At 40.6% G+C, this 25,138-nt stretch overlaps 1 protein-coding gene across 9 annotated transcripts in view; it reads left to right on the forward strand.

The window, feature by feature from the left end:
* The window catches only part of FAM13A (family with sequence similarity 13 member A), a 117,384-nt gene that overhangs the window by 66,624 nt on the left and 25,622 nt on the right, over positions 1-25,138 (forward strand). For 5 of the 9 annotated variants that reach the window (XM_088164000.1, XM_088164002.1, XM_088164001.1 and 2 more), the window contains 6 exons: positions 3,143-3,184; positions 12,744-12,788; positions 14,292-14,471; positions 17,308-17,494; positions 20,378-20,454; positions 21,162-21,204. In XM_088164000.1, coding sequence (XP_088020126.1) covers positions 3,143-3,184; positions 12,744-12,788; positions 14,292-14,471; positions 17,308-17,494; positions 20,378-20,454; positions 21,162-21,204 — 574 coding nt within the window. Of the gene's footprint in view, positions 1-3,142; positions 3,185-9,364; positions 9,446-12,743; positions 12,789-14,291; positions 14,472-17,307; positions 17,495-20,377; positions 20,455-21,161; positions 21,205-25,138 lie in introns of those variants that run through there. The other 4 variants (XM_088164004.1, XM_088164005.1, XM_014889796.2 and 1 more) reach the window with 3 other exon arrangements.

Below are 25,138 nucleotides of genomic sequence, written 5' to 3' on the forward strand. Positions count from 1 at the left end.
CCAGACTTTCCTATTTCCTTTTTCAGGGACAGAAAGGATGTGCCTGAAAATCCCAAGATGTGCTAAAAAACTGGTGTTCCTTCCAGTCTGACAAACTTTTTATTAGCTCAGTGGTGGTCACAGGTCACAAGCTTACATAACATTACTCCTTTATCCGTGAAATAGACAGAATGAGTTTGGTTTGCTGTGGGTTTTTATGTTTGTTTTGGGTTTTTCTTTTTTTTTGGGGGGGGGGGGGGGGGTGGGTTTTTTTTTTTTAAGTTTGGCTGGTATTTGTTTTGGTTTTTAGCAAGAAGGAAGTTGTCAGGTAATCTCCCAAGTATTTCATGGAAGTGATTAATTTCTGTTTAATCCCTGGATTTATGGGAGCTATTTATATGCTTGAGAAAAAAAAGAAACTGCTGTATTTTGCATTCACCTGCTTGGCCAGGTAATCAGTGATAGCTGAATAAATAACTGGAGTTTTTGGAAGTTATTTCATTCCTTCTGGGCATAAAGCATACATACATCTGGACAAAACATGGGGGATAAAAAATCCCAACCAAACAAAAAACCCTAAAATTTAATTTTGCTGCTAAGCCTGTTTGTCTAATGGATAAGTTCTTTTCTGGGCAAAATAGAAATTTAGACATTTTTATGTTTTTTTCACAAGTCTGGATTTCATACTAGTTAGCTTGGAGCTCTTCATCCCAGATTCAGCTACTGCTCATTTGCTGCACATGTAGAACTATGAACCACTATTGAGTAAAAGATGTTTTTCACTGCTACAATTATTACCAACCATGTGAAATCTTGAAACTTGGTGATCTAAATGAAATTGATACTTGATTTCTGACTTCTATAAGAGCTTCTCTCTCTGCCATTCCCAGCTAATTGGCTTAAAATCTTTCTCCTCAGTTTCTTTGTATGGGTGGATAAATTTTTGTACAGTTAGAAAACTTGCTTGAACTTAAGAAGCATCCAGTGGCACTTGCTGTGGAAGAAAGGGAAGGAAATGCAAGAGGATTCAGAGTCCCTGCTGAATATTACTTTTCCATCTGCTCTGTAAAAAAAGTATTGAGAGTATAAATGTAAAAGATTATTTTGACTTCTTCAGTATGATGGTGCTGCTTTGGTTTGTAAGTTTGTAATTAATTTGAAATAAGGAGGGGTGTTTATGATCAAAAAGAAAGCATGTTTGGTGTGGCTTTGGCACCTGCCACTTGTGCATAAAGTAGCATTTGTTGTTGTCATTTGAAGTGGCATTAATGCACAGAAATCTTGATGGCACTATAAACTTTCATTTATGTGAGAAAAGATTTTTTCATGTTTTCTGTCCACTACTTGGACTTGTTTGCATTGAGATGACAAGTACAGCTATTAATGCAGTGAACTGAACATAGCAAAAAACTTTACCAGTAGCTTTGTGAGTTTAAAGTACGTCCTCTACACTTAAATAATAAATATTCTGTAAATGCCAAATAAAGTGATAGCATGCATGTAGGTTGGGAGACTGCATGCTATTGGGGATGGAGCCTTACCTGGCAGAGGTTCCTACCCATGTCTTTGTTGCAGGTTCTCTTCAGGGAAGGCAGTAATGGGCATTTCATTTCCATCAACCTTTTCCAGGCGGTCTCAAAGCTGTAGCAGTTTCTCATGAAGACTCTTCCGTGCCATTAGCCTCAGTTCACAGGCAGGCACTCTCCATCTGCTGTGCACTACTCTGTCCTGCCTGGCTCTGGGAGCAGCAGCAACTCTGGGCACTGCAGTTTGTCCAGGCTACTGAAGACAGGCTTGTGGAAGTGGCAGCAAGGTTTCTAATAGCAACTGTGCTCCCAGTCTTCTTGGGGAGCTTCTGAAGGCTGTCCAGTCACTGTTGCTTACAGAACTGATGAAGTTTTGGCAGACCACAATGATTTCAGAGTCAGTTTCTCTTCCTTCCGGTCTGTGGTGTTTGGTGTTTGGTGTTACCCTCAAATCAGTATTTCAGGTTTCCCGCATCATGTGCTTTAAGGTCTTTTCTGTAGATGTCTCTTAGTGAATCTTTCCATATTCTAGTTGGGGGAATGAATCCCTGGGATTATTTCTCTGGAACACTGGCTTATCTGTCAGTCTCCCTTTTTGACTCCCTTGTATCTTGCCTCCTCCTTTATGCTCTGCTCCTCTCAGCGAATTTGGCGTTCATTTTTGTGGATCTGTTAAAACATTGGCTGGGTTGGAAATGGGCCATGGTTAAATCTGCCTCTGGCTCTGTACAGTGTGAGGGCAGGGCACTTACCTGGCTGCAGGCCAGTTTCAGCTCATCTTGCTGAGGGTGCTTTATGCTGGCTCCAGTGGAGGCTGCAGAAAGTACCTGAGTACTTGATTTCCTAGTTGCAAATCCTACAGAGATGGTCCTTTCCCCTTTATCGAGTGCTTAGAGCAGCTTTTATAAGCCAATAAATACAATCCCTCAAAATTCAAAAGATCATGTGTGATTCTGTGTCCCAGCTCATTCTTACCCTTGTGCCAGCACAGGCACCAGTGAGCTGGATCAAGGCTGGTAAGTCACTTGCCAGGTCGTTATGTTGGGGCAGGCCAGTTGACGACTAAAACACAACTAAACATTTTATCAGGGAACCTCCATGTTAGCTAGTTGCAATCCTTGATCTCAAGCCTACAGAAACTTTATTCAAATAAACTTTTCACAGGAGTGATAAAACTGGAGAAGAGGTAGCCTCATACACCTATGGCCATGGCTGTTTCTTTGGTTACTCAAGATGCCATTTTTTTTTCCAAGTTTGGCTTTAATAGGCAGATTGTTTAATTCTGGAGCAGCAGACAGCAAAGGACTCTCTCGGTTTTCCTGGCAAAATGCTTTATTGTTGCTATGGGAATAGCCCTAGCACTGTTGCAGAGTCTGAATGACTCCTGGCTGTCTAGCAGGAGATGTGTTACGCCACATTTGTGGACATTGAGAAAGGAGTTGGATTGCCAGGATTTAAGGAAAGTAACTTAAAGCTTTCTTCCATGTGTCAAACAGAGGACAAAATAGACTTAAATGTTACCTCTGTAACGGGTGCAATTTCACTTTTGTTATCTCTGCTTTGTAAGAGTGAGTATCTTGAGCTGCAAATACAAGACAGAGCTGCATACTAACTTACAAAATATGTTTTGTTTTTAGCTCCCAAGAAGATGAGCGGCCTATGTCACCCTTCTATGTGAGGTATTTACTCAGTTGTTTTCATTTATTTTTGTGTGTGGGATTGACTTGCTATTGGAATTAAATGTGGGGAGGGGTTTGGAAGTGCTGAACAGACTGTGTAATCCAAGTGAGTGTTCATTTTACATTTGTAATTATTGCTCACTTAGTGGGATGAGTCTTTGTAGATACCATCTCTGTTGACATTCTTTTGTATTTAGAGAGGAGGCCAGGGTTTAAGATCTTCATTACAAGGTGGACACGGTTTTCCTCTTTTATTTGGTTTGTTACGTAGCTTAGATGCCTGAGTAGCTTATCTGCAGGCACAGGAGAGATTTTTGCTACAGGATTTGAGGAACTGGCACATGTGCTGCTCAGAAAGAAACCAGGAACCAGATGGTGAGTCAGCAGCCCATCCAGTTCCCTGCTGCAGCCTAGAAAAGCAGGAGAGTGCCTGGGTAACCAGCAAGCATCACTGGAGGGAATGGTGCTCAATGCTGCATTTGAGCAAATTGTTTCTTGTTTTGCCAATTGGAGGGCAAAGTCACTGCCTGTAAAAGGGGTCTAACTCTGTTGACATCTGTGAAAGTTTGCTCTGCTTGCTTCAGTAGCAGGCTCACTTCCAGTGCTCTCATTTATACTTAGTAGAAATACAGAACAGGAGCCAGAGCAGTTAATGATGAAGGGCTGCAGAGAAGGAAGGGCCAGATATTATAATTGGGTTCTTTGATCTCTGCAGAGTTTAAACAAAAGAAATCCTAGTGGTGCTTTTTGTGAGAACAGTGATAATTGGAATTCTTACAGTGATGTCTGAATTTGTTTTAATCTCTGACATATATTCCTGTTTATCTTTGTTGCTTGGGTTTTTTTCTTAAAGAGCCTTTCTAACATGAAACCTAGGAAGAGTGCAGTTAATGCATACTGTGCAGAAATGTATTAGGGAATTGTTCATGGACTAGCCTGGCTGCACAATCCTGTTTGCCTTCCTGTTGATGCACTGTCATTCCCTGCAATCTATTTGTGCAGATGTTGCCCAGTGTGTGCATCAAAAGCTCCAAATTGTCAAAGGAGATTCTTCCTTTTCCTTCAGGAGATTATTTTGTAGTTGCATAAATACATTCCCCTGTCTCAAATTTTCCCTAGTTTAAATCTTCATCCTGTCTTTCCATTGAAAGTTGTCTGCTGCTTTGTTTTTCTTTCCCGCTAAATGTGACCTTCAAGTGATTTTAGGGTTTCATTACATTTCCATCTGTCTTACTGCTCAAAACTGTGCTTCCAAGCCCTTTCCTGGATTATAGAAGAATGATCCACGAAGGAAATTCTCTTTGACTGACGTTGTCAAGATCACCAGGGAGAGATGGGGAGCAAGGAGTGGACCTGAGAAAATTGGTATCAAAGCAGGACATTTCTGAGAGGAAGGGACTAAATTTGAACATCTTAAATAGAGATGTAGGCTTATGAGGGAAGAGAACAAAGAATGAGTATGTCCACTGAAATTAAGGGATGGGTTTCCATGGGAATCTGTCTTGCAGATAGGAAGGGGAAAGTCGGGAATGAACACATAGCTGGGAAGTGAAGAAATGGCTGGGAGGAGTAGAGAGGGAACCACACACCTTGACACACAGGCTTCCTGCCAAGGCCGTGTCTTTTGTAACATTGCTGGGATACAGTTACTTGTAAATAAAGGTAGCAGCTTGTAAGTCTTGCTTCTGTTTGTAACGCATCAGAAATGTGTCCTCCTGAGGGCAGTTGCCATGTGCAGTGAAATTTGGCGGGAGAGCTGGTTCTGGCTGGGCAATCCCTGGTGCTTCAACAACTGAGAACTTAAGTGGGTGGCCAGTTTATTCTGTGTGACTTTGAAGGTTCTAATTGTTGCCCTAGAGGCTGTGCATGACATATGTAGGAATTGCATTTCACACCATGGGCAAGGAAGGGGAGACTGTCTGTTTTAGCTGTCTGATGGTCAAATCTATTTCTATTGCTACCAGCCACACTTGCATAGTTTGAAATATTGCTGTAGTAATCATTCAAGTGAATCATGAATGTTTGGGTACAGAGTGGTCACTGCTGTGTTTATGCAGTAGTTCCATATAGATAATTATACAAGTTAAGTAAGTGGGAACAAGAGCTCTTTAACTTCCAAACACTGCATAATACTTGGCTTTTGCCAGACAGAAGGAACATTGTGTCCCTCTGTCACCACAGCCAGCAACCAGCTGCTTTGCTCACTTTCCCACCAGCATGATTTGGTAGGGAATCAGACTGGTAAGAGCTGGAAAACTCTTGGGTTGAGATAAAGACAGGTTAATAGGAAAGAGCACACAAGCAAAGCAGAACAAGAAATTCATTCAGTGCATCCTGTGGGCAGGCAGGTGTTGAGCCATCTCCAGAGAGCAGGGCCCTGTCACATGTAATTGCTACTTGGGAAGACAGATGCCATCACTCCAAATGTCACCTCTTTCTTCCCTCCACTCTATACACTGAGCATGATGTCATATGGTCTGGAATATCCCTTTGGTCAGTTTGGGTCACCTGGCCTGGCTTTGTCTCCTCCCAGCCTCCCATGCACCCTGAAATTCCCTGTCAGTACAAAAACCAGAAAAAGCCTTAGCTCTGTCTAAGTCCTGGTCAGCAATAACACAAACATCTCTGTATTATCAGCCCTGTGTTCAGCAAAAATCCAAAACACAGCTGCATACCAGCCACTGGGAAGAAAATTAACTCTACCCCAGCCAGAACCAGCACACCCTCCATAAATCAGTTTTAATAGGATCGAATCAGAGACTTGATTATTCAGTGCTGTACCATGTCAACTAACAATTGAGATGTTTCCCTGGTTGTTTTTAACAATAAGACAAATGCTGAAGGTATTAACTTTTAAATCAGAACTGTCAGAATGCCACCAGTAAATATACTGTTTCTTAAAATGACACTGATTTGTTGGGGTTTTTTTTCTTTCAGTATTTGGGAGGTCAAGGCTTTATCACCACTGCTACTTTGTAAGGGAATAAACAGTCTGTAGCAGTATGAGAGTAAGCAGTAAATAAGGCAAAATGTGACATGGGTTTGTAAAGAGTGATAACACCAGTACAACTACATTATTTTTTAAAAGATTTTCCAGTGAGAGTAAGAAAAGGACTATACCTAATCTATCTGATGTCAGTAAAATGTTTTATATCATGCTATCTATATGGAAAAAGTGGGCATGAGTACTAGAACTTAAAGATGGGTAGAGAGGATGTGAGACCTATAGATATTGCTGGTAGGAGAGGAACGGGATTGCTGCTGGAGATCCTTAAGTGCCATGAACTTCTTTTCCTTAATAGCCACTAGCATAATAAAGTAAAATAATGTTCATTAATTGAGCTTATAGCAGAAATTTAGGAGGGTGAATGGGTTGGCAGCATCCTCTGGAAGAATATATGTGGTAGTGAGATGTTATATAGAGTGAGATATATAGATATATTTATAAAATATCTCACTGTCTTATATATAAGATATTTTTATATATTTTTAAAGATAAGCATCAAATTTTAGATATATACTATAAAAATAATTACATAAGTGATAAAGTTGTATACCTGAGGTCTGATAATGAAAATCTTCGTCATGAAAGTTCCTCACATTTGGAAATGCCAGGGAAAAAGTAGTATGTGAACATACTTGTTCATGGAGGGATGAAAGGGAGGCATGGGATGAAAATACTCAAGGTGAAGTAATCAATGACAGTGGATATATAAAGGAAGTATTTTCAGTATACTTAGAAGTATGCATACCCCAGTGCAAGAGAGAGGTGAAGCCTTACACAGTTTCAAGTCACTCGTGTTCCAAAGGCTTTTGTTTTGTGAAGATGATTAAATGTGTTGATGTGTTGGAAGATGGAGAAAAGAGCATGGAGGTCCTAGCTACCGTAAGAAATGAACCAGAGCACACATATTCCCCCTGAGTTTTAGACAGAGAGGGAAGAATGTTTATGTTAAATAACAATACTGATGCAAGAGAGAATGTGTACAAACAGTTTATTAATATATTTGGGCAGAAAATTATTAACTTCATATCTGGAGCCCTTTCTCATTGGGTTTAACAAGGATGATGTCAGCTTGACCAGTTTGAGAGACCTGGAGGTTGAATCCATTCAGCTACTGCTGACCAGAGTTATCATCTCCCTCTCTGTAGTCCTTAATTAGATAATTTGTTGGCTCAGCTTTGCTCAGTACCATAACAGAAGAATATTTCTCTTCTGTTAAAAGAACAGTAAAACCTTGCTAGGTGATTGTTCTAGGGAGTCATTCAGGCGTTTATGTTCCAAAATCTTTTGTATCAAAGCCTTTTGGTAAAGGGAGTTGAGATTGTTTAGAAGTGCTCCTTGTACTGCTCCTTGTATAATTTTTTAGTGAGACTGTGAATACCAGCTGCATTGAGTAATCAGTACTGAGAAACACTCAGCAATTTCAGGTAATGAAGCTTGGCAGCAGCAAGTCTCTGTAAGCACAATTCCACTCCACGTGTGCAGTGAGTTTCCAGAAGACAGGGAATCTTCAGGCATGCTTTGTGCTGGCGTAGGTACCTTAGATGTGATGTTAGTCATGTAGATGCTTTCAGAGGAGCTCCCTGATGGCTATGTTCTGAGATAAGCCAGAGTGGTATTATAGGGGAGAAAAGCTAAAGCTTTGTAGTGTGGAGCTTCCTTGTTAACATGAAGAGCATTAAACTGAAATTGTGATGAGACCTGACATCACAAGCAATGCCAAAGATTGCATTAAATACTCATGAGTGCAGGGCAAGGCAATGGACAGTTTTGCCTGGTTCTTTTCCTAGAAGTACTCCTGTGAGCATTATTCAGTACAACTGACTGTTTCTCCTTCTAACAGTTTTTATTTGAGACAGCTCTTTAAATAATGCAGGTCAGATATTCTTACCCTGAAGTTTATTGGGTAAGATGTTTTGTGCTGTTTGTTCTCAGGTCAGTTTCCTGAAGAAACTGGAAAGCTTTGCTCTGGATTTCACACCTGCTCAGAAATTTGCTTGGCCACCTTCACATTGGACACTTCTCTCTCCATGGGACGTGCCATAAGAGATCCTAAGTCCAAAGGAGTGCTGGGTCCCATCAGAAATCGTGATTGCATTATGTGATGTGGGCTCATGTCCATCACACCTACACTGGCTACAGTAAACATCAGGCCACTGGGTGCCCCTGCTCTGACTGCCTGGCTGCCACGCAGGTCTGAGGCTCCCTGAGGATTATTTCCCTGCTCTGCAGGGGAGCCTGCACAGACACAGCCATGCAAATTCACCAGGCTGAATCATGTGGCCTCTATGAATCCTCTATAGGATTGTCTCTGCTCCAAGCAGTAGGTGTCAGTGTGCATCTGTCATAAAGGAGGTGCAAGTGAAAAACATTAGGAACCCTGAATAAAGTTGCTTTTAGTGGGGTTACTTTTCTGTGTAGTAACAAAGTAGTGTAAAAAATAATTTACCATCTTTAAAGGAAGCATAATTTGATCTGAGCCTGTGAAAGTGTGAAGGTGCTGAAAAAATAATGAAAGTGTGTCCTCTGTGTGATAGGACATGCCAGTAACTATGAGCACAGCCCTTTTGATTTTAAACTCATTATTTTCATATTTTGTATGTCATCACAACACTCCTCTTTGGTGAAAGTGTGTCAAATGAAGTAGTTGTCCTAAAATGGATCCCACGTGAGTTTGCAGTATTGCATGTCACAGTGTGGAGAGTGGATAGCATTTAGACCATATAAATACCTATGAATAGGAACTTTCTAGATCAGAGATTGAAATACTACATTCAGGAGGACTTCAGGAATTTCCCATCTGTAATGTCAAAGCCATTTAAACATCCTCAACTTTGATGAAATAGCAAAAAGTTTTTGCATCTGTTGAGGCTTTCTTACTGTTGTGCTTGGCTTTTAAAAAAGCAAAAACAAGAATAAAAGGCACCTTTCCTTCCTGAATAAAGCAGATGGACTGTAAATACATCTCAGTCAGGTGACTTTAGTACCAGGCTGCAAGTGTAGCTTATGAATTAGGCCATTAGCTATTGTCAAGAATTAATTAAATTACTTCATAAATGAAAACCCAATCTAGGAAAACACTATGCCAGTGTGTTGGTTTCCTAGTTTGCTCTGTTTGATGTGGTTTTTTTTTTTCCTCTTTATGTCTAGATGCTAAGATACTTTGCTCAATAGTGGCTTGAATGAAAGAAATCAGGAGAAGCGGCATTGATATCCAACATCTGCTATCACAAGATGCCCAACGCAGACCAGACAAGGTGCAGGCATTGCATGAGATAGTTCTCACCCCAGTGCACATCTTTTAAACTTAGGGAGTACTAGTTATGGGGCGCAGGTGAGATTTAATGGTGATGGAAAATACCACCTTGTCCTTAATGCTGAAACAGAAGAAAGGAGGCCATGCAATAAGAAGTGTGAAGTAAGACATTATCAAGAGCTGATAGAGCACCTCTGAAAGTAAGCAAAAGACTTGGGTAAACAAGTTAGACAAAACTGGGAAGTGCTAGAGGTCAGACTTCCTAAAAGGAAAAGCATGAGGGTCATAAGAAACAAGTTCAAAAGTTCATAGTGCTTAAAACAGTTGTGCCTTTATACAGGTTTTCTGGATGGCTTTCTGAAAGTAAAAGTCACCCAGCACTGGGAAACTTTCCTGCTGCCTTCAGTCACCTGAGGAAAATCTGTAATTTCTATGAAAAGTCAGTATTTCTCAGCGTGCTCTGCAGCAGCAACTGCATAATCCAATACAGATAATCTAGCTGTGGAGATAATTGACCATACGTATCAGTGAAATGGAGCAGATGTGAGGAGAAAATAATTAACTGAAGTAGAACATGAGTTCCCATTGTCTGGATGATTTACCGAGCAAGGCAGCTGCCGGCACAGGCAGGCAGGCATGCCAAGAGGGCTCTTCCAGGCATGGCTTGCCCTGCCTGCTCCACATAAATCCAACAGCACAGCGACTTCTGCCACCCAGGAAGTTTGGAAACCCCACAGGATACACCCTGCCTGCCTGGTTGCTTGTCTGGGCTCTGAAATCCTTACAGGGTGGTGTCTTTGCCTGGGTTTGCCAGCATGCTCTTGCACCACCTGTTCTGTCCTGCAGCAGGCTTGAATCCTAAAACCACTGTGTAACTCTCCCCTCCACCATTTGTTTTGGATGTGAAGTTCTTTGGTGTAAGAAAGGTTGGTGGAAAGTAAAGCAATTTAGCAACATATTTAAATAAAGCTTCAAAATTAAATAGCCAGAAAAGTTACCAACTGTAGAATTAAAAGGAAGTTAGTGCATCTAGGAAAGCTCTGATTTAAAATCTATCTTACTGAGAGGAGGCTAATAAAAGAGCATTAAGTTATCACAGAGCTAAGGATAAACTTGGATTCAGTACAATAAAATCAGAATGTCAGCTTCGTTTTGTAGTTATCCACTCAGCTGGCATGTAACGGATACAGATTTCCTTGTTATTTGTCAGTAGTTCACCATGTTACTGTCTTTCTTACAGAATCTGCATTGCCTGAATGGGGCTTTTCCAGATACAGTAAATTAATTGTTATGTGTCATTAAAAATTAGTCAAGTTAATGTACTTAAAACTGGATTGGCATTAGTAAAGCACACAGTTAACTGTGAATTAGAATGTACTGAGGTGTTTAAAAAATGGTTGTTGGTAGAAAAACCTATATCCTAGGGATGTCTTAGAAAAGCTAAAACCCAAATAATCCTTTCTTCCTCTCCACTACCACTTTCCTGGCATGAAAACAGAAAAAAGTGTGATATGAAAGACAACCTCATTCAGTCTGGCTTGCATGTAGGTACTATAAAAAGGTGATACAGCATTAGTCTTCTCCCATAGGTATAGGACCTGTAGCAAGCACATGAATTTTATCTTATAATGTGGGTTAGCCTACCACACTAGCACCTTACTTGCTGATATGTCTCCCTGGGAGACCAGGTCTTTAAAACGTTTTGGGCTGGGAAGAGGCCACATAGTTCCTATAAACAAACAGGAAAGCAAGTAGGGTGCTTGAAAAGTGCACTTCAAATTCCAATGCCATCCTGTAGTCGATAGTCAAGATCTTAGATATGAGAAGAGTATGATCTTGCAAATTTTGTTTCCTGTATGCAAATATTTTATCTGTAATAGTAGGTACAGTAATAGTTGTTTGTATGTCTTAATGAAATGATCTGAATGACACAACTGCTCAGGTCCGGCTCAGGTAATGTGGAACATACTGGCAAGTCCATGACTACTTTCCTGATGTGTCACCACTCTGGTGACCTGTGCTAGGACTGGAGAGTAGCACTGAGTGAAGCTGGGACTGGCAAGGATGTGTGTGTGGTTAGACCCCAGGTGAACACACCAGCTTAGCCTGAAGCCCGTTGCAAGTGTAATTTGCAGCTGGGTGTTGGTGGGGAGGAGTCATACTGGTTTGTTGGTTTTGTTAGATTAGCTCTAGTGACCCCTCATTTATCCTTCTCTTCCTCTGTTGCTGCCTGCTGCCCAAATGACACTCAAACCCAGTAAAGCCAGTAAAGTAGCTATCTGGGAGTGCTGCAGCTTCTTAGCTAGCTCTAGCCCCATACAGTGAAGTGCAAAGTATTCAAGGGAAGCAGAAAGGAAGCCTTTGGGTAACGAAGGCAAATCAGTTGTTGATGGTTTTGCAATGAAATAATTTGAGAGAAACTGGTGAAGACTGAAAACGATGAATGGCTATTATGGAAGGAAAAGCATCTTGCATTCAGCTTGGCTTTTGTACCCTGACCACAATTGGGATTTATCCTCTGGTTGTACTCTGCTGATATGGGGATGATTTGAAATGAAACCCCTAGGCCTGTAGTTTATTTGACTTAAGGGAGGTTGCAGGAGGGATGAATAGGCAGTGCCACCTTATCTGCAAGGCCAAGTCATCTGAGTCAGTGAGTGAAAAAGGGTCAGGATGGGACTCAGCTTGGCAGAAGGAAGAAAGCAGTGACATCTGTGCCAGGTCAGCTTGTGTAGAAGAGCTCTGAATAGTAAGTGATAACATCTGCATTTTGTATCAGCTCTTCCTGAGCCTGATAAGAGACTGAGGTAAAAAGAAGCATGCATGGATTTTAATTTTTAAAGTGTGAAGCGAAGAATATGAATAAGTTCTTTGAGCATGTTCAAAGAGAGAATAGTTAAACAGAGAGCAGTTAAATATTAAGCGTATACATTTTCAAGTCAGCTTCAAAAAGCAAAGACTTCTGTGATGAGGCTGAAACATCAGCAGCAGAAAGCCCACAAGAAAACAAAAATATATTAGAAAAAATCTGTAACATGTTGAGGTTGAAATACTTGCTGTTAGACCTTTGCCTATTGCATGGGAATAACAGAGAAAATAATTGTTGAGGATATTGACTTGTCAAAATGTGCCCCGTCAGTGAATGTGAAAATTCCTTAAGGGGAAAACCTGTGACAGGTGTACACAATTGTTGTTGGGACAGCTCAGACCTTTAAATGTTAGCACTGCAAAGTGCAAGAGGTTTAAAGACCTTATTTTGATAATAAAATGTAACTTTCTTCTCTTTTTCTTTTATACAGTGCCCACGTATCACAAGTCAGTAGCAATGTTCCTGCTACAGGAGAGTAAGTGCCTTTTACAATATTGTAGCTATCTTTCTTGGGGCTTTTGCTGGTTATTCTTTGATTTCTCTTTAAGAGTTGTTTTTACATAAACAAAAAGCAGGCAGGATAAAGGATTGTTTCCCAAAGCAATTCATCTGCAATGATAATAAATCACTTCCTTCTGAAAACTTCTCAGGCCCTTGGTTCTTTGCTCGCTGTGCCTGTGATGTTTTGCTTAGGCAGAATTTGCATATTTCAAAAGCTGTTTACACTGTGTCATTCTCTTGCTCTTGTTTGCTCCCTGTTGTATCCCAGCAGAGGACGTGACTTGACCCTACTGCTGTAACTGGGTGGGGCAGAGCTAAAACGAGTTGACTCCTTTGCCGGAGCTGGGAATTCCCAATGGCTGATGGATTTGCAGAACTGATGTTGGTCAATAGTGAAATACAGACATACTTGCCTAGTTAAACCATCTGGGCTTTTGCAGTTGCTAAGGTCTTCTGACTTTTCCAGGAACTGCAGTCCCAGCAGGCTTTCAAGTATAGCAGCTTAGCACAGTTTTTGTAAAGGAGAAATGAGCCCAAGCACAGATACCCGTATTGTAGCTACTCAGTTGAAAATTAATCAGCAAATCCTGAAATAACATTTGAATTATGGAAAAAAAGTAGAAGCCATACATGGACTTTGGACATGCATGTTTGAAAAACCCCTTCTTCAGTGACTGCTTAAAGCATTGCAAGAAACAGAGATGGGATGGGGATGTATACAAAAATGTGTTACTATATGATCTCTTTGGAAAAAAAAATTCTTTTTCCTCTAAAAGCTTTCTCTGATGAAGGAAGGGAATATTATGAGAAAATGGCAGTGCCAAAAGGAAAATTTGGTTGTGTTAAAAATTTAAGTAGTCCCACATCTTTAACTAATGAAACTGCAGGGTCCTCTCACACCGGTGTCAGGGTGGCTGTGGATACACAATAATTTAGCGTGTGAAAACAGCATGAACTCAGAACAAAACCCATGCTTGTTCACAGTGCATGTGAGGAGTTTGTAGTGAGCTACTGTTTGCTTATTGTCATCCCTCTGTGAGACAGCAGTGAATCATCTTTTTGCAGGTGATCCATTGCCTTACTGAGCTGGTATTGCACAACAGGCTTGACAGCTGTCAGCATGGCTGGGTATCAAATGCAGTTTTGTCAGAGCAGGGGTTTTTAAGTGGAGGATGGAAGTTAGGCACCAATGTCTGTAGTTGCAGTAAGTAAAATTAGTTGAAATTTCAGACATCCCTAGAAATAAAAAGAGCAATATTAATTGGGAAGGCTCAGCTATTCTGAGGAACTTGAACCAGCGGGTATCTGAAGATTTTGGCTTTGCTCTTTGCATATGTCGTAGCACTGGAATATTCTGTGCTGCTTTGCCATCCTAAGAAAACATAACCCACAGATACCCTTGTTTTATTTATTGCTGCAGAGAGGGAGCTCCACAAAGTCTTTGAGCTCAATTTGACCTTATTTTTCGGCTTGACAGGTATTTAGAGAAGACAATCCGCTCAGCTGTGGAGCAGCATCTCTTTGATGTTCATGGCTCAGGTGGCCAGAGTTCAGAGGACTCTGAATCCGGGACATCTTCAGCCTCTTCTAATGTGTCTGCCAGGCAGAGGAGGCGACACCACAAAGAGCAGGAGGAAGCCCGGAGAAACAGAGACATGTATGAGCCTGATTTCTTTGTTTTGGAAAGTATATTTAAGTCTACTCCAGTCATGTCTTCTTATCAAGGCAGTGCTATGCTCTGTTATGAAAGGAACTTTTGCCCTGAGTTGAAAGTGCAAAGCAGACTACAGTGCCTGTGCAGAGCTCCATGGCATCAGTTAGACGTGGGAGATTTAGAGTTTACTAGATGATGGAGTGGGGCAAAGCATGATAAGAATCTGGGGGGCTTATGCAGTCAAGTTTTTAATTATAGTATTTGGAATTGGTTACTTAACAGTATTTGCTGCATTAGTGGAAATTCCCAAGCAGTTGGCTCTGCTGCCTGTAACTTTTTTTAGATAAAAACATTGGACTCAGCTGCTTTTCAGAATTCAGAATGTCTGAAAAAGTGAGATTAAGTTCCTCTTTTGTGTGTGGAGGCACAGCTTGTGTTTGGGTTTAATGAGGAGATTTGGGAGTTTGTCAGAAATTAGAATTTTGATCAATCAGAATCTAAGATTTTTTTTTTCCTCCCTATTATGCCAAGTTTAAACATGACTTAGTGAATTTCATGAAATGTCTGTCAAAGAGTAAATACCTGTTTTTCCATTCATACTCCTCTAGTTGTGACATATATTGTGTGGCACAAATGTATTACCACCACAGCTTTAACAAACTTGTTACACAAGGCGTAGCTGTATTTGAGAAACTGTAGCACAGACTTTGCGAGGCTATATTCTAATCATTGCTTAACTCATGTGTCCATCTGTAACACAGCACTAGTTCTTGTAAAGAATGTGTATGCTTCACTGCGGTATTGGATTGCTAGGATTTGAAGTTGATTGAAAAATAAACGTCTGTTCTCCTGTTGTTTCCTGGGTGCTGAGTTCCCCAAATTCTATTGGATCTGTACCTTCTTATATGAAGCTACTTCTATACAGATGCATAGCCATCAATGCCTCATGTTAATATTACATCTTTAGTATTTTCCAAAATGTGTCAGTACTGCTGTTATACAAAAAACCTGTAGTTACAAAAAAAAAAAAAAACCCAAACCCACACCATTTTCATAGTGAATCAAAATATACTGTAAAGATGGCTTGGGAAATTGGTGCTTGCAAGTCACCAGAGTATCTGGCAGCAGCTCTAAAGTAGTTTTTCTTGTTAAGTAGCCCTGCTGACAGGCTTCTCAGGTAAGTAGGTCAGAGACTGGCTAGTGTACGTGTTTGGAAGCATATAGTACTGCAGGGCTTTTCTTCAACGCTGCGTTACAGAGCTGCCTCTAGATATGATTGACACAGTTATTCAGGCTTGGTCCAGAAAGCTAGAGCCAAGGATTTAAAGCACATTGGAAGTTTTGAATGCTGGCTGTGGTCCAGATTGCTTTCCCTGGTTCCCTTAGGTCACATTGTTGGGATTTCTCTGGGTAAATTATCAAAATTGATAATTCCTTTCAAAACGTCTTTCTGTAGTTTTTTTTGTTGTCAATGACTTCATCCCCTTGTCTTGTGATGGATCACAAGAGGATTTGTAATGTCACAAAGTGGGACTACAGGCAGGAAGTGTTTATCACAAAATCACATAGGTGAACTCCTAGGCTTTGAAGATTACATAATCTACAGGCTCAGAATGTGTAATTGGTCTGCTGAAGGGTTTGTTAAACTTCCACAAAGGCAAATGTGTTATCTTAGAAGTTTAGTCAGAGATTTATCATACCTCTTTGTATCTCTTTTCCACCAACAAAGCCTAGAGATCTGTAATGGTGAAAGTCACTGGAACCTTCTAGTTTTGTTTTTGTTCTGAGTACTTGCCATGCTGGCACTGTCCAGATACTGCAGAGTAACTGGTTTCTTATCACACCAGTCAAGTCTAGATGAATTCTCCTGCTGTTCATGAAAGCAGGCTTAGGAGTTGCACAGCACTGTGTAAGACGGCCACACAGAGAGTTAGCAAATGTTCCAGTTTCAGTGTCAAGTGTAAGCAGGCTGCCTTTAGCCTCTGGCAGGGCAATGAGAGCCTTGTGTTTCTCCTGCTCCCGTGGTGTAGTGATGTGTATGTGCATCTCCACTGTTGGACAAAGTAGAGGGAAGACTACTAAACAACTTAAAAATGGAAAGCTGCCTGCTGAAGGATCGAACAGGGCAAAATAAGCCATATGCCAGGCTTCTGTAAACAGGCACAAACCCTGCAAGCCTAGGGAGTCCCAGCGAATGCATCACGTGATGACTTAGGGCTGGCTGTCCCATTCTCTTCCCAATATAGCAAAATAGTCCCCTGTCCTAGCAGTTGCATTACTATTGCAGAGGTACATTCCCTTTTATGTTTTGTTCGATTCCAAATAGAAATCCAGCATTTTGGCTAAAGCACCACAGTCCTGTTCTTGCATTTGAGAGTTATGAGTAAGAGGGCCAATTATGCAGTGTCATGCACCAAAGGAGATCCCTGGACCGCAGCTGTGAGTCACTTTTCTAAATTAAAAGCACGTGTCCCAAAGGAAAATATGCTTCATACTCTCTATAAAAATTCCACAGGCAGCCGGGGGCTAGTCCAGCTTCCATGTGAAGGTTTCTGTGTGTTGGATTTAGTGGCAAGTGAATCAAATCCCAAACATTGATCTTCAAAGTTTTCTCACCTGAGGTGTATACACTTGGGTTTCACTCCTCAGTGGGATTTAGGATTGCACAGTGTGTATTTTTGGCTGCATTGGGAAGAACCAGAGATAGTGGTTTCATAGAGAATAGATGATGTTGCTGGAACTGCACCAGTTAGTATGATGTAGTTATCTATTGCTACCATAAATGTAGCAAGACAGTGTTTTAAACAATCTCTTGTTGTAATGTCCCTTTTCTTTTTAGGGAAGTTGTCAACAAGGAAAACATTCCCTCTGGATTCAGCAGTCTTGAAGATTGTATTCTAGCTGCTCAAGATGTAGAAAAATTACAAGACACCAGCTCTGGATACCTTAGTGAAAGGAATAAATCAAAACGGCAGAAATCTAGCACCAAGCTCTCAGAGCTTAATGACAACCAGGACAGTCCTGTGGTAAGCCATCATGCTGCACTATTTGATGTCTGTTACTAGGATGGGAAAAACTCTTTTTTTTACTTCAGTACACGTCTGGTTCCTTTACTTAGCCATTTTTGCCTGTTGTATGGGCCTCAGTGCCTGTTTTGGACTATGGGAAACACTGGATCCCACACTTGTAACCTTGTGATGAGGCAACTGAGAAACCTTACTTCTGCTATGATACTCCATGTGTAGTCATTTTCTCTTTCTACAACTTTTTGCTTTTTTCTTTTGAATTTGTTGAAGCATTTTGGAAAGCATAAAAGGATATAGGTCTTTTTCCCAGTATTTCAAAAGCCTTGCAAGGAATTTGGAACCTTAAATGTAGGTTCTCATGTTCAGGTCAAGTTTATTTTCATATTCCTGCTGAGTTCTGAAACCAGATTTCAAGTGACTACTTGATAATGAGATGGCAAAGGTATTTTATGCATTTTCCCTAAACCTTGTGTTTTACTGTAGCTCTTGTAATTTGGAAACCACTTTGAAGTGTGTTGGTCCAAAAGGTGATCCCTCTATCAACCTTTTACTGAAGACATCAGTGACTTCATTATAACGTTGTGAAAGTCTGGAATACTGTAGAACTTTAACAGCATATTCTCATGTGCACTTCACAGTAGAGGACAGTTTGCCTACTTCTACAAGCTGCAGAATAAAACTGGTTCACCCTCCTTCCCTCTCAGCCAGAGCGAGCACTGACTGGAGTGTCAGCAGCTGAAAAACCACACTGTGCTTCAGCACAGGGTCTGCATGCAGTGGCAGAAGTGCTGTGCCTGCACCAAGCATGCATTGCATGGTGAACAGGAGCAGCAGGAGCTGTGTGAAAATACTGTCCTGAGCTACAGGGCATTTCCTTCAATGGTGCTTGATTAAGTTTTAGAGCCTGCTGAAAACAAATTCTTAATGTGACCTTGTGTTTGGACTCATTTTGTTTAGATCACAAAATTGCAATGATCTGATGTTCTTACCCGGTGCAGAGATTCTAGAGAGAGGGGGGATTTGCTTTTCATTATGATCAAAAGAAAGCAAGATGCCAAAAATTGTACACTGGGCTCAATTTAGTAACTTAAATTTAGTGCTCAGTATCCACAGTCTTCTCATGTGATACTTCATGACAGCAGAGTGTTACAGACACATTCACACTTCTGTCTTTGCTTGTAGCAATGCACTTCAAGATAGGCAAAGGTCTAGTGCTTATGATCTTTTCAGCACCTTTTCTCTGTGCCTGTGGAGTGTAAAGCAGTTTCAATGTAAATGAGAATTTTTCTCAAGATTTAGGAAAGGAAGCACTGACAGAAGTGTCCACTTTTGCTGTGGACCTGAAAAGCATTCATGAAGTCTTTAAATGTGCCCAGAAGAAATGTCCTCAAACTTAGCTGTGCCCACTGGACTTCACCCTGCCCCCCATTTTTTGACCTCTTAAAGGGCAAAGGCTGAAAGGAAAGTAAAATTAACTAATCTTGTATTAAAAGCACTTTGACCAAGATGACCAGCAGTGTGGTTCTTGCTTGCCCTTCTATAGGAAATGTCAGAGTGGGATGATCAACTGCAAGTATCATTAAGAAACATCTTTCAGAGAGCATGGTGCTATTGTTTTGGAAGAGCAGAAGCTGCTTTTTAAGTTTTAATGAGTATGTTTATTACATACTTGCATTTCAGAGACTGCCAGAAGGATGTGTGATGGTTTAGCTTTCTTTTGGCTACATCTTTACGCATCAAATAATAACCCCAATTAGACTACCTACTTGGAGTATAACAAAACATGCACCTTAGCATTTACTAATAGGCCTTTGTAGGCCTTTGTCATGTAAACAAGTTCATGATGTTGTCTCTTCCTAAACACCCTTTTCTGAACATTCATTTTTTAAAAAGCCTGAAAAGGTATGTAGGACAGTGTGTGGAAGCTTTCCTCTTAGCTGTCTGATTGCATTTGGCTCAAAAGCACAAGTCAGCAGTGAAGAAACTGTCAGTTCCACTTAGACTCCCAAGCAAACCAACCACAAAGCATTAAAAGCTTGTAACTGCATTTTAGGGACATGGTGGTGGTAGCAACGTATCAGTAGGACTTGAAGAATCAAATTAGGCAAGGCTAGAATGGCAGACCTGTGTCATTGTGTGGGGCTGGAGGTGTAGCAGGTGAGAGAGGGCTGTGACCCCCACAAGAAGTCTGTGCACATAGTTTCCAGGGCAGGAAGCAACTTCCTCCTGTTTAAGAGGGACTTGCCCAAAACCCAGGGTAGAAAGCTTCCTGGGCATGTGCTTGAAGTTGGCTACATGGCTTGTCCTCACAGTACTCAACAGTGTTAATGTTCTTAATGGTAGCCAAGACAAATCCCAGAACAAGAGGTCATAACCAGCTGGATTGCTTGCCCTGCATTCATATTAGCCCAACATTACATCTGTGCAGTCTCTTTGCATTCTTACACCTGTTTAAGAAGAAACTAAGGAAGGGCTTGGCTGAGAAGTGGAGGGTCTTCTAACATGAACATAAGGAGTTCTGCTGAGAGGTTGCTGTGGATTTTGTTACCTGCTCTTAGAGGAGTTGCACAGGCCAAAGAATTGTTCCCAAGCCTAGGCTGTCTGTCAGTCTGTAAAACGGGAACTGGTGGGGTACCATGCAGCATTATTCAATTCTGACATTTTGAGGTTGCCTGGTGAAAGAGATGAAGCAGTGAGCAGTTGGGTTTTCTTGCAGTTTATGGGCAATAAAGTGTGGGGTTTGTTTTGTGCAGTGGGCAGTTGTGTGTTACCCTTTTCCTAGAAATCCTGTTGGGTATTTCTGTATTTGATCTGTTTAATGACCTGCAGCTTTAATCTGTTTCTTATGTATATCTTACTGCTTTAATATTTACTGTATTGCAGAGTATGGAAAACTTTAGCTCATCCAAGCCTATAGACAGAACAGGACCTGATGACATGGAAATTTTATCTGAAGAAAGGTGATTTTAATTTTATTTTATATATATATATATCTGTATGTTTTCCTTACCCTGGTTGTAGTACAGCTTGAGAGATCTCCCACCCAGGCCGTGAGGGTAACATGTATGCCACAGAACAGATTACCCACCATGTTAACTTCAACACAGCTTCATGGAGGCACTGTGTGTGTTGTGTGGGCTTTGCCCTGCAGCACATGCCACCAAGGCTCTTTTCCCAACCTGATAGGAATGTCACTGAAGGTGCTGATGGTGCAGACTTGAAAAGAAATCAGCTGTGGAGCACCTGAACCAGCATGCTCCACATGGGAATGCAGGACCTGTCTTACCTGGCCTCTGGGTTGGGAATCCAGCCCTTTCCCTTGTGCTTCACTCTTCAGTGAGAGCTGTACAACCTCACTCTGCTCACCTGAGATGACAATTTCTCTCAACAGTTACATTTGCTGGGCTAGTTGTATTGGTTTGAATTAAGGGCACTGGAATTAAATGACTATTGTTTTCAAATAGCTCCTGAGAGGAAGCAAAAAATGCATTGTTTAGCAGCTTAAAGTGCTGCAACCCAGCGAGTCCCTTAATTTACTGTGTGAATTAGTGAGTCTGCAGGAGTAACAAGAATGTAAAAACCTTTATGTGCAGAAGTCTTCCTTGTTTTTTGTTGCAAGACAAGACTGTGTTTGTAATATATTGGTTTGTTTTTGGTTTTTTTATAGCAAAGAAAGTGAAAACGATGAGGTTTTTTTCAGACGTTCTCAGGTTGGTATTTTTTTTTTGTTGCTCTTTTTGTGTTTCAGATTTGTAGTCTCTAAATGAATGTTTTATTGAGCAGAAACAAGTAGTTATGCATGTAGTTTTGTTTTTCACAAGAGAAATGGAGTTAGCATGTACTTTTTCTGTCCCTTACCTCTACTTTTTATTTACATAGTCTAGGGAGCCTCTCAACCTTTGGGGAGTCTGATAGCTTCTGCTTCCTTGCCTTTGATCCTTCCTTGCCAGAAAGGGAATGATCACTGAAGTCAGCACTGTGGTTTAAGTGATGTGAAGCTCCCTTATTAATTATGGCAAACAGGACATCTGACTGCTTATCTGCCAGGGTAGTAAGATTAGCTTGATTTCCCTTGATTTCTCTAAAATAATTTGGCCTTTTATTTATCATTTCCTAGTGCAGCCTGTTGCTTTTGAACATAGGTGTCTGTAATACACGTGTCTTAGAAAACTGGATCACCTCCTGCTTCTAACAGTTGGTGGCTGGGATGGATGTCAGGAGGGGAGATGTGATGTTGATGTCAGCAGACACACACACACTTCTTGCACTGGCTTTATGGTGTTATCAAAGATTGGGTTGGGTGAGGTTGAATCCCTTTGCGATCCCTAGTTCATTTGGGTTTGCTTCAAAAACCTCTAGACAGCCAAGCATTTAAAATACTGAGGAGAGTTATCTGAGGCACCTCTCCCTCAATTGTGCATCCATTTGAAGTGGGCACAATAAGGCAGCTGTAGCCACTGTCTGGTTTCTCTGGCTGTCTGGAGTTGAATGAAGGCTGGTAGTATTTTTAAATTAGACTCCTCCTGTGTTTCTTTTAAAAATAAAAGCCACTATGCATTTATTGCCTTTGAAAGACTTCATTTCTGGTAGGAATTATTTCCACCTAGCAGGAGAGGTAAAAGGTTGCTAACAGCTGAGCTCTGATCAGCTGTGTGGTAGCTGGTGAAGTTTGTGGGATCCTGAAATATGTAGCCCCTGCAAAGGGTGTTAAGGGCTGCTTTTGATCACTGCTCTGACTGGGCTTACATGGATCTCCTGCTTTGCTCCCAGAGAGTCAGTAATCCCTTGCACTTGCTCGTGAGCTGTTGTATTTTCCGGAGCCTAGATTTTGCAACACCTTGTTCCTCACGTACCCATTTGCATGTGGAAAAGCTGTTGTTGCTGCCGTGCCACACAATACTCATATTAAGCTTTTAAATTAGCCTGGTTGAAATACATTTAAATGTGAAAGGATAACCTTAAAATAAACTACACTTTAGGAGAGGTTTTAAAGTGTAAAATTTTTAACTGCAGGAGAGAATCTTAACCCAGAGATTGTGTATTATATAGGAATTACAAGGTCAAGAAAATGTTACATTCCTGCAGAGTTGTTTTACATTCCTTGCCCCTTATAAGCCTTTTGCTTAGGGCAGCTTAAAGACATACATTTCATAACAAACAACTCATTCAGGTTGAGGAAGGGACAGGGTTCTTCTTATTCTTTTCTCTTTCTCACCCTGCCTCCAGTCTAAAGCTGTTAGGAAAAGGATTTGGAATTTGCCATAGCTACCAGTTGTGCTGACTTGGGTCTCCATGAGACTGTAAAAATACCTTGAAACACAAGCCTCAAGTGAATTTTCATTGGTTTTGTAACATTCATAATCTGCTCTTGGAAGTAACTAAGCTCCGGGATGAAAAACACAGGTTTCTGATACCCAGGTTTTGATAAGGGAAAAGTATTTAAGATTCATACCAACATAGCAACAAGTGTAGAGGGGTGTTGGCGTGGCTCAGGTAGAAGGAAGGCAGCAAAATGATTGTGTTCTTGCATCAGGTTGTATTCCAAAGATGTGCCTTAAGGATGCTCCCTGCTTGTGGCTGTAATGGAAGATCACATGTAGGGGAAGCAAGCTTTTTTTATAGAGTTGATTGGAATCCATATGTAATTGAACAGAATACAACCTCCTGATCAGAATTTAAAAGTCTTTTTGTTGCCATTTATTTCTTGCTTTTTGAGCTACTCTTTATGCTCAGTCTCCATTGGACCAGGGAGAATGAATGCAGCTGACTTACCCCCAGGCTACTTAGATCTGTAGTTACTGATGCCTGCAAAGCATGCCTGCAGAATCAGCTAAAAAGCAGAATTCAAGTAGAAATCTTCTGCTTTGAAGATTTTTTTGTGGCCATTTATGTAGTATCTGTAGTAAACTGTGACTGCAACTGTTAATAACATCATCAACTTGTTGCCCCTTCGATTTGTAAGAAATTGTGGCTCGTCTATACCTAAAGCAAAGTAGTTCTCCCTTACTTGCTTCTTTTCCTAGAGATTGGCAGCTGGTGGCATCAGGAAATCAAAAAAAGAAAATAAATGATGGGAATACTGAATTATCTACCACTCTATGGGTTTGGAGCATTAATGCAAAGGAAGTTAAACAACTGCTTTCTTGATTCTCCTGGGATTGTATCACCATTGTTCTTTAAAACACCTAATGATTTATTCATTGTATTAGGACCTACATCAGTGAGCAGGGAGAGTAACTGGCTGCAGGCAGGGCATAGGCCTGCTTTTATACACCTTTTAAATATTTCCAACGACTGAAATGACTTCAGGAAGAAGACGACATTGATATGATCTTTCTAATATACGTCTAATGAAAATGTTTACCTATCTGGAAAGTACCTTTATATGTGCTACAGGTATCTTTTAAGAGTCAGGAGATTGTACACTCTTCATAGAAAGACATTTATCTCTAATTAGTATCAGTAGTGGTGATGAAATGGTATTCTCAGGTTGCTCCCTTTGAAATTGTTAAAATCTAGGTACATTCCTCTCCTTCATACTTCTTTGTTATTAAAAATAGCATCTATTTTGAAACTTAGTGCTTTATTTATTTTCTTTGCCTTAAAATATCACCTTTAAATACTCTGCTGGTGATTTGCAAGCAGTTTATCAATTGATACTGTTGGCCACTGACCAGCCTTTGTTTGTGAGGTACACAGACTATTTAAATCCTGGCAGGAAATTTGTCAGTGGACTTTAGAGAAATATTTAAGTCCTCCCAACTTGGAAGCAGCTTAAAAGATATTGAATGGTGAATTAGCATTTTTCCACGTACAGCTCTCACAATAAACACATTTGTAATCAGATTTAGTGTCAAGCTGCATGAGTTATTAGTGCTTGGCAAACTGTCACCTAGTGTTTCATTTTGTTATAACGTTTCAAAAAGGCTATTTATTGAAATGAACAGGAAATACACACCTTACACAAATACAATGCAGGACACTCTTTACAAAGAGTGTAATTCTCGATTAATCGACCAGATTTTTAGAACAGGAACAGTTGAAAGGGACCTCAAAAGATCACCTGATCCAACCTTTTGTGGGAAAGGAAGCCTAGATGAGATTATTTAGCACTCTGTTCAATTGCAGGGATTGATGGAACTGAATCCAGATAAAAACATTTATTCATATGATTTGTCTACTGGGCAACTTTTTTCCCCTCTTCATGAAAGTTACTTGTTTTTCTCTGCTCAAAAAGGAAAACGTGCACCAAACACATTGCTAGCTTTCTGCAGATGAAAAAAAGTAAATGTGCCTTAGTGGCTTGTACTAAGGTTATTGAAGCATTTGGCTGTGCTTCTGGATTCACGAGGAAAATAGGTCCAGAAATACTGGTTGTTTTCTTTTGGCCCGTTTTCTTCCTATATCAGAATAGACAGATTGTTTACTAGGTTTTCAAAATACCTGCAGAGGGAAAATCTGCATGCTGACAGGCCACTAGTCTATATTTGAGAGAATTATGCCTAAGCTGTTCTTAACAAATCCAAATAGTTTATGTAGTAACGTAATCCTGTATATTCATCTAGCTCTGTGTTTGTTGGTGGGTTTATACATATCACACTACATGTTTATGTACATGCATTACACTTCCTTTTCCCTACTGCC

Source organism: Sturnus vulgaris, chromosome 4, assembly GCF_052056855.1.
Source record: "Sturnus vulgaris isolate bStuVul1 chromosome 4, bStuVul1.hap1, whole genome shotgun sequence".
Classification (NCBI taxonomy): domain Eukaryota; kingdom Metazoa; phylum Chordata; class Aves; order Passeriformes; family Sturnidae; genus Sturnus; species Sturnus vulgaris.